The 13,676-nt window shown below is 39.9% G+C and overlaps 1 protein-coding gene across 5 annotated transcripts in view; it reads right to left on the minus strand.

The window, feature by feature from the left end:
* Window positions 1–13,676, minus strand: part of LOC127003532 (excitatory amino acid transporter-like) — a 117,942-nt gene that overhangs the window by 20,013 nt on the left and 84,253 nt on the right. For all 5 annotated transcript variants that reach the window (XM_050870412.1, XM_050870403.1, XM_050870394.1 and 2 more), the window contains 3 exons: window positions 12,933–13,166; window positions 3,009–3,203; window positions 2,195–2,329 (listed from right to left, as the gene is read on the minus strand). In XM_050870412.1, the coding sequence (XP_050726369.1) occupies window positions 2,195–2,329; window positions 3,009–3,203; window positions 12,933–13,166 (564 nt within the window). The remainder of the gene's footprint in view (window positions 1–2,194; window positions 2,330–3,008; window positions 3,204–12,932; window positions 13,167–13,676) is intronic.

Consider the following 13,676-nt stretch of genomic DNA (forward strand, 5'->3'; position numbering starts at 1 on the left):
TGATAGGCTATTCCTGTAAATGAGTACTCTCTCTCTCTCTCTCTCTCTCTCTCTCTCTCTCTCACACACACACATTTCATTACTTCGACCCCATTCGGCTTTCCTTATTTCCCACCCATCCACCTGCAGGAGTTATTGATTACTTTAATATTCTGACTTCCATCCTGTTGGGTTAGCTTTCCATGTTTTTACTCATCCCGCAACTTTCCAATGTTTTTCTCTACAATATTTTAACATGAAAGACGATGTGTGTGTGTGTGTGTGTGTGTGTGTGTGTGTATGTGTAAGAGAGAGAGAGAGAGTTGGGGGGGCAGGAGTAGCTTTTCAATAGCTTCTGTAGATAACGAGATAACCTATGATTATACTCATTTATTATTAATATAAATGGTTCAGCACTTCTCTCTCTCTCTCTCTCTCTCTCTCTCTCTCTCTCTCTCTCTCTCTCTCTCTCTCTCACACACACACACTTTAATATTTTAACTTCAATCCTATTAGGTTAGTTTTCCATGTTTTTGCTCATCCCGCAACATTTCTATATTTTCATCGGCGATTTTCATCGGCGTCACAGATTGTCCATCTTGTTGTTGTTGTGCTCTTCAAGTTGTTTTCCTGGCTTACCCATGCATTGTAGACATGACATTGTATAATAACATTTGTTAGCCCTGATGAACCCTACAACATGGCATTATAAATAAAGTCAGCTTTTTTTTTTTTTTTTTACGTCTTGGCCTGTGGCGCCGGTAGGCCTTCATACTAGGGCCTGATGGTCGGCCCCAGCCCGTTGTGGCGGAGGCAAGTGTTTATAGTAGCGCCATATTTACTTTTCAGCATTTTCCATTTTAGACCCCTAGTTGCATAATATAAATTGTTGGGGGTGTGTTGGAGGGTCATGCGATCAAGCACATTTTTTTAGTGGCCTCCATGATGATAATAAGCTGCTGCCTGCTGGTTGCAGCATATTCACAGCACGCTGCTCTTAATCTTACAGCCACAACACTGCCTTGGGCCACAATGCTGCCTTGCCCCTTATGGAACCATTATTTATTACACTGTAGTGCAATGGTTAGCACGGCCGTCTAAGCCGAAAAGTTCATGTTTCAATTCCCGGGCAGAGTGGAGATGTATGAGCTGTCTCCTTTAACCCGTCCCCTTCTGCCACTCAGCTATGAATGGGTACCCCGTTCCGTCCTCCGGTTGTGGGTGATAGGTGCGGTTCCAGCCGTTCTGAAAGTTGTGTCACTAGAGCTCCAAAGCGCTTATTCTGGGAAGGTATGCTACTGACTGGGAATCGCAAGTTCAGAGCGTGATCATATTATGATAATTGACACATACATATACAGACGGAGCTCTGTAGTGAAGTGTCTAGCACGCTCGGCTCAGAACCGAGAGGTCCCGGGTTCGAAACTCGGGCGGAGTGGAGACGGATTGGCAGTATTTTATTGTGTGCTCCCTAATAAACCAAAAGTGAACGGGTCCTCGTGGGTATCTTTCAGGGGTTTTGTTTCGCGTCCCGGGTAGCGTCCCGGGTGTGTCTAGATGTGATTTTAGGTTCAAGCCGTACCCATAGGTCCGTCACTGAGTTACAAGCACTTAATTAATGGGGAGGGCACTGAACACACACACACACACACACACACAAGCTCATCATGAAAATACAATAGAGTTTCATGCTCATGGGTATTCCTGAAAGAGGATTATATTATTAATATTTCAGAATGATTCTGGTTACTTGATTTCTCGGACTTAATCAATGTGTTATTATATTTGATAAACCTGATATAAGAATGCAATGTTTCGGCTCATCTGTGGTTAGGCAAGCATGCATATTTCAACATATACATCAACCAAAAAAATCTTTGAGAACATTTCAAGCATGTCATGAACATGAACGCCAAGGCTGACACCATATCGTATTTTTTAGGTCCAGTTACTCAGTCCAACACAATGGTTGCTGTAAGTATCCAAACTTATCAATTGCCAAAGTATGGTTGTCTTCAAGTTACCAGAATCTTATCCAAAGGGTTTTTTGCTCAGTATTTGGTACTTATAGACAAGATAACAAACCAAAGTATCTGATACAAGAAATTTCTTATGTCTAACAAGCTTTGGGAGTTGTTTGATTTAAGCACAAAAGCATTTACTTACACTGTAGAAGTAGGATTTACTATAATAGGGGGCAAGAGAATACACTCACAATATCCAGTCGACAGCAAAGATGAGTGAGGCGTGCTCGGTTGGAAGGCCGATGGCGGTGAGCACGAGCAGCATAGTAACCAGGCCAGCGCTGGGAATGCTCGCCGCACCGATGCTGGCCAGGGTCGAGGTGAGACTGGAGGCGGTGTGCAGGGAATTATTGTGGTAATCTATATAATTTGTTTCAATTATCATGTTTTTTCCACATTTATATTTAAAGTAATTTCCACTTCAATGGATCTATTTTATTTCTAGTTACTGCACTTTTAGATATTATCGAATGGACGGTATTGGCTATAAAAGCAATGCCACATGTGGCCACTCAACTCCAAACTGAATTTTCCATAGAGTCCAAGTTTCAAGTTACAGACTAGAGTGCGTCTGAAGCTGTCTCAGGGATACACGGCCATGATGCCGCCGTCGCCCCAAGCCGATGATTGCACACACTTCACTCCTACCCGATTTCAGTTTTTCTCCATGTCAAATAATAGAGTCAGGAAATCGGGTAGGAGTAAAGTGTGTGCAGTCGTTGGCTTGGAGCGGTGGCAGCACCAAGGCCTTGTATCCTGGAGGCGGCCTCAGACGCACTCAAGTACATAACTTGAGTTCTATGGAAAATACTGCTTTGACAGCTCACCGAGTGGCCACGTGTGGTGCTGCCTGTATAGCCAATACGGTCCATTTCAAATACAAACAACGAACATCGCTACAACCAATAACAACAACACTGACATAAAACATTAACAAATCTCCCAGGTGAACGTTTCCAAGTATATTGAAGAACAAGGCGAGTGTTCTACATGCTGAAGGCCTACCTGACAGTGACCAGCTCTCCTGGACCCAAATGGATGCCATACATCTGGGCGATGAAGATGGAACCAACGGCTTCGTAAAGTGCCGTGCCGTCCATATTGATGGTGGCTCCCACGGGAAGCACGAAACGCGTTACACGCTTGTCTATCTTGTTATTTTCTTCCAAGCATCGGAAAGTGATGGGCAACGTGGCAGAGCTGTGGGTGGGTAGAAGGGGGGTGGGTTTTGACTGGTTCAGGGTTGCCTTTTGGTAGTTTTCATGATCAAATGGGACTAGTTCTGTTATTGTATCTGACTTAATTTGTTAGTAAGCACAGTCTGAAAGCATAGATCAGCATCACCTGCAGCCATTTCTAGTTCACTACGCAAGAAAGACCTTTCCCAATATACTTCATCTTTTTTTAACATTCTTCATTCTACCTCAGAATATTTCATATTTTAATTTTTACAATTGGTTATCTATCTGAAGTGACTAAAATATACACTCTAATTATCAAGTAAATGATTTATATTTGCAAAAACACATGATAATGGTAAGGCATAAATAAATTAATAGACTTTCTTTAAAATTTTTGTAATCTGGTTATCAAAAATTGAGAAGCTCGGTAGTGACCCTCTATGTAGATAAGGTAGCCGGGTCAGACTTGGTTTAGGACAGTAGGCGAAGGAGATGCAAATGAACCTTTAGTATTTTTGTTTCGACTGTGAGTGATGTGTATATGTATATCAACAATAAGGGGTACACGTGTGTATTCACGGTTAGAGAATATGTGCGTATCCACGGTGACGGTACGTATATACAGTCAAGAGTGGGAACGCGGTCACCGAACCATAAGTGATTTTGGGGGGTCGCTTTTCTCTTTTTGCATGAGGTGGTATAAGTTCCATGGTCAAAAGCATTGTTTTTTTTCACATTTTGAATAATGTAACATTTCTAGTTTCTGCTCGGATGTTTGTTAACAATCGGCGTCTCCATTCCACGACTAGTGACCTTTTATGAATATTTACCAGTAATTTACAATACCAGTGACATCTCAAGTAATGGACGGCTTACTCTTTTGATTCTGCGAAGCCCGTGTCATTAAGCCGCGAATTTTAGATAATCAACCGCTTTGGTGCGAATCGCCATAACTCCCTTATTTCTGGGGCTACGGAAAAGTTTTTGATATCAATCGACGGCAAAATAAAAGGGCTATATTTTTATTTTATTTAGCGACAGTGCTCGAAAACCGACTCGAAAGGGTAAAAAATCGAATAAATTTACAAAAAACGACTGAAAGAAACTATTTTTTGAGTTCCCAACCTTGAAACCCGCTCATTATTTGAGAATTTAAAAAAGAACTTATTTAACAAGTGATTTAACCCTGCCAATGTGCTTTCCAATATGGTGCATAACATTCCCTACTCCCAGTAGTTTCGTCGCTAGAGCTCGAAACGTAAACCCTGTCGAGAGCGATTTTGACGAACTCCAGACACTGCCGTTTTCGTCTAGTGTGGCCTTTCTGTTGCCTCTAAAAGGCTGTAACTTGGCATGTAGCCCCTCTTGGCAATGTAGTTTGACAAACTCGAAGGAGTTTCTCATAGCTCGATTCCAAGCTCGTCATCGAGCCGTCACAAAATAGCCTATTTTTCGGCCCTTTTTTCGCGATTTGGACACGTCCTAATTTTTTGCTTATAACTTTTTCATTTATTTAATGCTTTCCAATTTTTTTTATAATTATTAATCTGTATTAAAAGAGCTTTCATTTGCCATCAAGCACGCCTTCCTATCTGTAGTAGTTTTTGCTCGAGCTCGACCAGAATTCGCGACGAACATTCACCGAACCTGACTCATTTCACGCGCCGCGACGAAAAACCTTCTTGACGCCATAAAAATTAACATATCTGCATAAAAAATCATATATGAACACTTCAATATGTTGACTATCTTGTATTAAAACCATTTTCAGATATTTATATAAAAAGTTACTATTTTTATATAATCATTTCACTATATAAATCAACCTATATTAAGCGCCTTATTATATAATGTTATTATTATTTTTTTTTTTTAGTATTCAACCATATTTCTTCCCATTTATGAATAATACATTTAATTTGCTTCCTTTTGATACCAAATATATATATATATATATATATATATATATATATATATATATATATATATATATATATATATATATATATATATATATATATATATATATATATATATATATATATATAGATATATATATATATATATATATATATATATATATAAATTGTTGTGTACTTTTGTCGCTAGTCCCAATATAAGTCTGCCGCGGCAGCTGTTATTAAGCGAGTCTGTTATCATTCCCACCCTTTTTTTATAACTTAACAATAAAATTTTATAACGTTTATACATGTGCTTTTAAACTTAAATATAATACAACATATACTGGAAGTAATTTATACACAATTATTTCATTAAAATGACACATATATCGACATACTACAAACACTTTATAGCGCACAATATTATTCTGTTCACATGTTTCATATATTATTAGTTTTTATGTAATCACACATTGTATTATTCATGAATGGGAAGAAATATGGTTGAATACTAAAAAAAAGAGAAATAACAAGAATAATAAGGCGCTTAATTTTGGTTGATTTATATAGTGAAATGATTATATAAAAATAGTAACTTTTTATATAGATATCTTAAAATGATAGTCAACATATTGAAGTGTTCATATATGATTTTTTATGCAGATATATTATTTTTTTGTGGCGTCAGGAAGGTTTTTCGTCGCGGAGCGTGAAATGATTCCGATTTGGCGAATGTTCGTTGTGACTTCTGGTCGAGCTCGAGCGAAAACTACTGAAGCTAGGAAGACGTGCTTGGTGGCAAATGAAAGCTCTTTTAATACATATTAATAAACATAAAATAACTGGAAAGCGTTCAGTAAATAAAAAAAAGTTATAAGCAAAACACTAGGACGTGTCCAAATCGCGGCAAAAGGGCCGAAAAAAGGCTATTTGTGACGGCTCGACGACGAACTTGGAATCGAGCTATCAAAAAATCCTTCAAGTTGTTCAAACTACATTGCCAAGAGGGGCTACATGCCAAATTACAGCCTTCTAGAAACAATAGCAAGGTCACACTAGACGAAAACGACAAAGTGTCTGGAGTTCGTCAAAATCGCTCTCGACAGAATTTACGTTTCGAGCTCTAGCGACGAAACTACTGGGAGTAGGGAAATGTTATGCACCATATTGGAAAGCACATTGGCAGGGCTAAATCATTTGTTAAATATGTGTTTTGAAATTCTCAAAAAATGAGTGGGTTTCAAGGTTGGGAACTCAAAAATAGTTTTTTTTCAGTCATTTTTTGCGAATTTATTCGATTTTTGACCCTTTCGAGTCGGTTTTCGTGCCCGGTCGCTTATTAAAAAGTATAGCTCTGTCATTTTACCGTCGATTGATACCAAAAAAAAAATTATGTAGCCCCAGAAATAAGGGAATTATGGCGATTCGCACCAAAGCGGTTGATTGTCCAAAATTCGCGGCTTAATGACAAGGCTGGGGCAAGTGTCCGTTCCATAGTATAGTATATAGGGTTCATTGACAATACAAATCTAAATGATTGGTTCATTTAAATTCAATAAATTAACAGTTGTTCAGGCAATCATTGTTACCTACCAGACTCATCAGACAGAGAATATCTTAGATATTGAGTGAGAAACTAAGTTTTATGTTAATTAATACATTAGTTAGTTAGTTAATTAATTAACCTATGTGAGTGCCAGTAAGCATCGGGTTCTTTGCTTCTCATCACTTACTCAGTTAAATAAAACCACGGCACGTTAAGTTTCATCAAGTATAGTTTGTTCTATAGTGAAACCAGATATCCGAGATCGTTTTAGCGTTGGCTCCCGCGGGTCATTTCCTCCCCCCCGCTCTGCCACACAGTACCAACACCTTTTTTTTTCCCCCTTTCATATGTTAGCTATAGGTAACATATGAGAGGAAGAGACAAGTGATGGTACAGTGTGGCAAAGCAGCGGGGAGGAAAGGACCCGCGAGAGCCAACGCTGTTTCACTACATTATAATTATTTTAGATAATGCCCAACTTCTTTAACAGTAAACCTGATTAAAAATTAAAACACTAGCTTCTTCCTGGCAATACACTGATGAACCTAGAGGAGGGAAATAAATATCTCATTATTACATTTAAGATAAAATCATGGTTTTTCTTTGGTGTAAAAGCGATGATTTTTTTTTCTTTTTTTTTACGTGTTAGCCTATAGCGCCGGTGGGCTTTCTTCAGGGGCCTGGTGGTCGGCCCCAGCCCGTCATGGCGCAGCCAAGTGTTTATAGTGGCGCCATCTATTCTTGGCTCATGTTGCCCCCCGGAGCTCATTCTTGATTCACTTGAACGGTTTCCTCTTGAGTCTGGGTTGATGGGTTGTCTTTAGGACAGCATGTGGGTTCTCTTAGGCCACTCGGCGGTGACTGAAAAAATCCAGGTGGTAGCGGCGGATTCGAACCCGCATCGTCCAGAACCCGATGAATGCGGGGCCAGTACGTTAACCACTCAGCCACCGCCTCCCAAAGATAAAAAGTGATCAAAATCCTTTGTATGACACCTCATTATCTAAATATCAAACAGTCAACCCATCAACCAATCAATCAGTCATTAGAGGCATACGCTGAGCGGCGCGTCACCTTATGCCGCCATATACGAGTATTTCTCCAGGTAAGTCTCCATGCAGAACATCTTCCCTAGTTACCCCATGGCATGATATATCGACTTGCTATATCCATGAAATCTGTTGCTGTCTCCTCCACTCGGGATTGTCTTATAAAAAACAATCAGGTTAGTAGGGCCGACTTCTCGGCAGCGTGCCACATGCCCATATACGCAGTGTTGGCGTTTATGGACTATGTTTGTTATAGTCCTCGAATCAGTCTCTTGGAGTGATCACCGGTTTGACACAAAAAAGGCATTCCAGAGATATTTCGGGAATATGCACAGGCACTTATTACCAACGACATAAATACGCCTCTTCAAGTCACTGTTCAGTATTCATGTCTTACAGCCATGGAGCAAGACAGGGAGCTACTTGAAGATCCGTATCTTTGTCCCTATGCACAGATGTCGACAACGCTATATACTCGTGCTGAGCTAGTCCATAAAACCGTAGGCTGAGCCAATCTGCCGGAAGATTTCTTGGCGAGACCCGCCGTTCTTCTGCACTCCACTACCAAGTGGTTATCAAAGATATCAAAGTCCTCGCCACACGCATGAACATATAGTACTATTTCATCTAGTAAGATTCCAAACACCTGAACCTTGGTCTTGATCCAGGAGATCTAATGCAGCGTGGTTGCAGAAGATCCCTGAGTACCTCGCGATGCACTGAATCAAACACCTTCTTGATATTTACATTAGCTGCAACCATCCCCTGTCAAAACTAAGCGGCGGCATTACACCAGTACGCGAAGCTCTGGAGACTATCAGTTGTCGACTTACTAGGCTTGACCCCGCACTTCTCAGATCTCTGCAGCTTCAGCAGCTGGTTGGTAATCCGCATGAGCAATAAATAGGCACGAACCTTTCCTGGCACAGTGAGTAGGGTAATGCCATGGTAGTTGTAACAGTCCTGACGGTTCCTTTTCCCTTTCAAGATAGGAATGACAACCCCGCTTTTTCAGTCAGGAGGAATGGTAACAGACTGACATATATGTCAGTCAAGGTCGCAATCAACCCGTCTCAACTCCAGCTTTGAGCTGATACGCACTGATATTATAAATACCAGCTGTCTTTTTTATTCCACAACCCTACCACATGCTCTCTGGCTCTTCAAAAGAAGGTGGGCTTTCGTCAATGGATGAATCAGCATCCACCATTAGATTTACAAGTCAGCAGCTGCAAGCTGCCTGCTCGGAGGGTTTGCAATGCACAACTCCTCAAAGTACTCATCCCAATGAGCCCTCTGCCCATCCGTGTCTGACACGAGGCAACCATTTGCTGTTTTGATAGAGGTCACCTGAGAGGGAGGCTTAGAGCGTAGTTTCTTCAGGGCTCGGTAAGTAGGTCGAAAGTCGTTTGCATTAAAATGGCCCTCGACATCCGCAGCGAGACTTCTGATATAACCTCCAATTGTCTCTTTTCAGGATAACTCTATTCCTTTGCGAGATAGCCCTATACTGATGCCGATTCCCAGCAAGCCTAGCGGCGCGACTCTTTTCGTTACTTTCCAGCGTCTTCCACAATGCTAAAACACACTTCAATCTTGGGAGCTCTCCAGTGCTCTCCTTTGTAGCTTGAAGAGTTTCACCTTTGATGGTATCCAACAGTTCTACAGGGTCCTCAAGGGTGTTGAGCATATTAAACCCACCGATTTCAGATTGTCTTTTTGTCTCTTGAGATGAAATGCAATATGGTAACATCTCGAGATTCTTCTTGACCTGATGCTCCAGCTGAGATGTATGAAACTCTAGACAAAGAGTTGTTCTACTCCCAACCCGACTCCGTATTAGACCTTGAGTATTAGCTTGAGTGTTGTAACAACAAGCACGAACTCAGAACTTCTGAAAAACTCTGCAGTTCCGAGGGATTCTCCAACGAGTACTTAAAGGATGTGGTCAATCTCCTTAGCTACCTCTCTAGATCTGATCTCTTGTACCAAGAATCTGTAGTTTTAAGTCTCCTGGACTTTGCAGATTCATGAGGAGAAAGCTATTGGAGTTCTTAGTACTAGAACCATGGGGACAAACACATAACTCATACCCAACTCCGTCAGTGCCAGTAGTAGCCTTGATGTCGCCCAAGACAATGAGTGTGCCCCGAGGGAGGGGTAGAGGGGTCTAATACGGAGTCGGGTTGGGAGTTGAACACCTCTTTGTCGAGTTCATACATCTCAGTAGGAGCGTACACTGCAACAAGAGACATGAAATCCAGGGTGTTTCACTCTCACTCCTATTTATACGCTCTTCAGTCGGAGTAACCTCAACCAAAAATGGCTACAGTTGGCTAGAATTCCTATGCCTATCCTTTAAGGAAGTGTTATTCGTTTTTTTGTGTGTGTGAAGAATGGCTTAATTTACGAAAGCGAGTTAAACCCGCTAAATAATACAAGGAAACTCTTGCTGCATTTTTCCAAAGTTTTAGAGTGATACAAGTGTTTTAAAGTTTTTTTTATAATTAAAGGACTGTAAACAAAGGCGAGCCCTTTAGTGTGACACTGCATTTTGTAATTTTACAGCTATTTTTTTCCGATTTTTTTATTTTTATATATTGTTTTGCTGCTGGGATCTGGTAACTTTCCCTCTGTGGCCTTGAGCCCGTGAGGAAGATGGTAGAAGAGTGGGGGGTGATAATGCGCACGAGATTTGCGCCGCGTGTACTACTCTCATTGTTTGGGACTGGTTTGTGAGGCTTGAAAAGTCACAAAATGTTGGAAAACAGAAAAGGAGATAATCAATGGGGGGAAAACAAGCTAACAGATGTTGTCATTGACCACCTCCATCAGTACTTCCGAGTCAGCCTCAAACAAAAGGTTGGCACCAGTGGCAAGGAAATGAGAGAGATCATGTCAATATTTAATCACTGCACCTCCACGGATAACAATCTTCAACATCAGATGTGTGAAAAGGGGGAAAAGTTCTTGGTGCTTTTAAAATAGAAGCATCGCACGTAGAGAAACACCAGCATCTCGCACCAAAATGAAAATTTATTTCCACTTTGATCAAGAACAGAACAAACAAGTAAAAGCCATATATGGCCGTCTAACGACCGATGAGATGCTGACTAGATGCCCACAGGCTGTTACCAAAGCAGAAATGAGTATCTACACTCAAGGATTTGGAGGATTTGCCCAAAGCATCGCAATACCACCCAGAAGATGGTCGACTTCGCGACTACAACAGTTGTCAACAATTACAACATGGGGGGGAAAGTCACTTGGCTGATTGTCTTGGCACTGAGTGTACAATGTCAATGACGAGATACCTCACAGCCAAAAACAAGGGGATGGACCTCCCTTTCAAAAGGAAAGCAAGTAAACGAGAAACTTTGAGAACGTCTGCAGGAGTATGCAGCAGGCAACTTCTAATCACGTTTTCTAAAATTTTAGTTTTTTTTTTATCTTCAAAAAGATACAGTATCGTTAGTTTTCATGCTATCTACTTGATTTTTTATTATGTTTGTCATTAACGTTTCTGTAAATTTTACCAGATAATTTTGGAATTGGCTGTATACATATATTTTCTTTAACAATCATATATATGGATTTTCTTAGCTGCATCAAAATTCTTATTGGTTTTATTTATTTTTTCATCACAACAAAAGCATATTGAAGAAAAGTTGATGGTAAAAATTATTCTTAAATAATTTACTTCATCAGTGATACTTTGGTTTGAAAGTTTAGAAAAAAATGCATGGAATTTACAGAATATTAATTTCTTTCTTTATATATATATATATATATATATATATATATATCTATATATATATATATATATATATATATATATATATATATATATATATATATATATATATATATTTGTTTCTATATAAACCAATAGTAGGTGTACCCCCCTTTACTAATCTCATCACCGCCAGGCCTCTTCGTTTCAGAGAGTCCCTCTATATCCATCTTCAGCCCTTTGAGCTCACTTAATATCATTTGATTACAATTCTTTGGATTACACCTGCACCAGAGATCATACCTCCCGCAATGATACAGTTGAAATTAACTTGGCTAATATAAAATAATGAACAAAAACATTTATCCAACAAGGTGGTAATCTTTGGATCACCATCATCCAGCTATCCATTTTTTTTCTTAACGAACTACCAACGCTCTTTATTTGGTCTCCTAATATAATGATGAACTATCTTGACAGTAACTGAAATTTCGGTCTCAATGTAATGTCTAGATTCATATATTCATTCACTATTAATTTCTAACCTATCGATTTTTTTTTTTTTTTTTTTTTACGTTTCACCTATGGCGCCCGTAGGCTTTTTTGGTGGGGCCTGGTGGTCGGCCCCAGCCTGGTTTGGCGCTGGTAAATGTTTATAATGGCGCCATCTTGCTTACCTAATGCTTCCCCCCGCCCCCGAGCTCATCTGTTATCCTCTTTTAGAGAGAATCTAGAGTCCGGGTTGATAGGTGGTCTTCAGGACAGGATGTTGATAGTCTTCAGCCGCTCTTCGATGACTGAAAAATTGCCAGCCTGTTTGTAACGGCGAGCGGGACGCAAACCTGCGTCCTGTGCGCTGCGAAATTCTGATCACTGAGTCACCGATAATTTAATACCTCTATACAGACTGTGCACTTGTTAGTTAGTTTTGTTTTTTGTAACTTTATTTCGACAGTAATACAGCAATAATTATAATGGGTTTATGTTCTTTTTGTCTCATCAAAACATGTGGAAAGCATTACATGATAAGCGATAGGTTTTGCAAGTAGACGAACCCGTCCTCAGCTCCATTTACGTCGAGTAAATATGATCTTGGTAATGCTTGTCTGAAGCATCCGAAGGAGCCTCTCCTAAAATTTCATTTCTTGTCTACGACTTCACGTGTAAGCTGACAGCCACAATATCCAATGTGTTTCCTCGCTATTGCGTTGTTACGATAATCTTAGGATATAGCGATACAAAGTATATTTTTTTCCCTGCGTTGGTTCAACTATCATTTAATCATATTGTTTATTTTGGGGAAAAAATGGTATTGTAGTATGATATAAAAATACGAAGCAGAAAAGGAAGAAAAAATAATAAGAAAAATTATGATAATGACGATAGAGAAAGTAATAAAAGGAACGAAGAAGAAGGAAAAGAAGAAGGAGGAGGAGGAGGAGGAGGAAATCAATAAAAATTGGAGGGGGAAGAAGAAAATGACGGTGAAGAACGAAAAAGAAGCAGTGAATGGTCTAACCTGGAACCAGTGCCCAGCGCGGTGATCCAGGCCTGTACCATGCCCTTGAAGAAAGTAGCTGGGTTCTTGCGCGTCACCATGAAGTACATGAGCGGCAGTGTCAGCACGGCGTGGATGAATAGCCCTGTGATCACCGTCAGCATGTACAGACCAAGCATTTGGGCTGTCTCTCGCAGGTCCTGTATGCTCATGATTTGGCCGATTACAAGGCTCATGATGCCGAAGGGAGAATACCTGAGAAAAGTGTCAAAAGCAAGCTACATTGCCATTTTTGCGGCATCACAGGCAGTCAAAGAACAAACAAAATTATAATAATATCAGGAGCTAACTACTCCTTGAGCTAGAGTGGCTACAATGATGCCTCGAGTTTATTTCCTTGGAAGAGTTTATAGTCACACGAGGGAGAACTTATAGACAAAGAGAGGTAGTTCCAGAGCTTATCAGTGAAAAATATGAAAAAAATGAAGATATACACGTCAACTTTTACATTTGGAAATAGTCTAAGAAATGTTCCTAAAAGATGCCTCATGGAAGATAATGGAAAATATGTAGAAGGATGGAAGTTAGGTGACAAGTCAAGTCTGCAGAGTGAGTATCTGAAAACTGTAACAGAAGAGAGTAGGATGTCTATGAGTGGCGCACTGAATTTTTTTTTTTGTTTGTTTTTTTGCTTGTCTGACTTTAACTTTAATTTGAACTTTTATTAGGAATATAATTTGTTACTGATTGCTTTTGATTTAGCCA

Source organism: Eriocheir sinensis, chromosome 3 (assembly GCF_024679095.1).
Source record: "Eriocheir sinensis breed Jianghai 21 chromosome 3, ASM2467909v1, whole genome shotgun sequence".
Classification (NCBI taxonomy): domain Eukaryota; kingdom Metazoa; phylum Arthropoda; class Malacostraca; order Decapoda; family Varunidae; genus Eriocheir; species Eriocheir sinensis.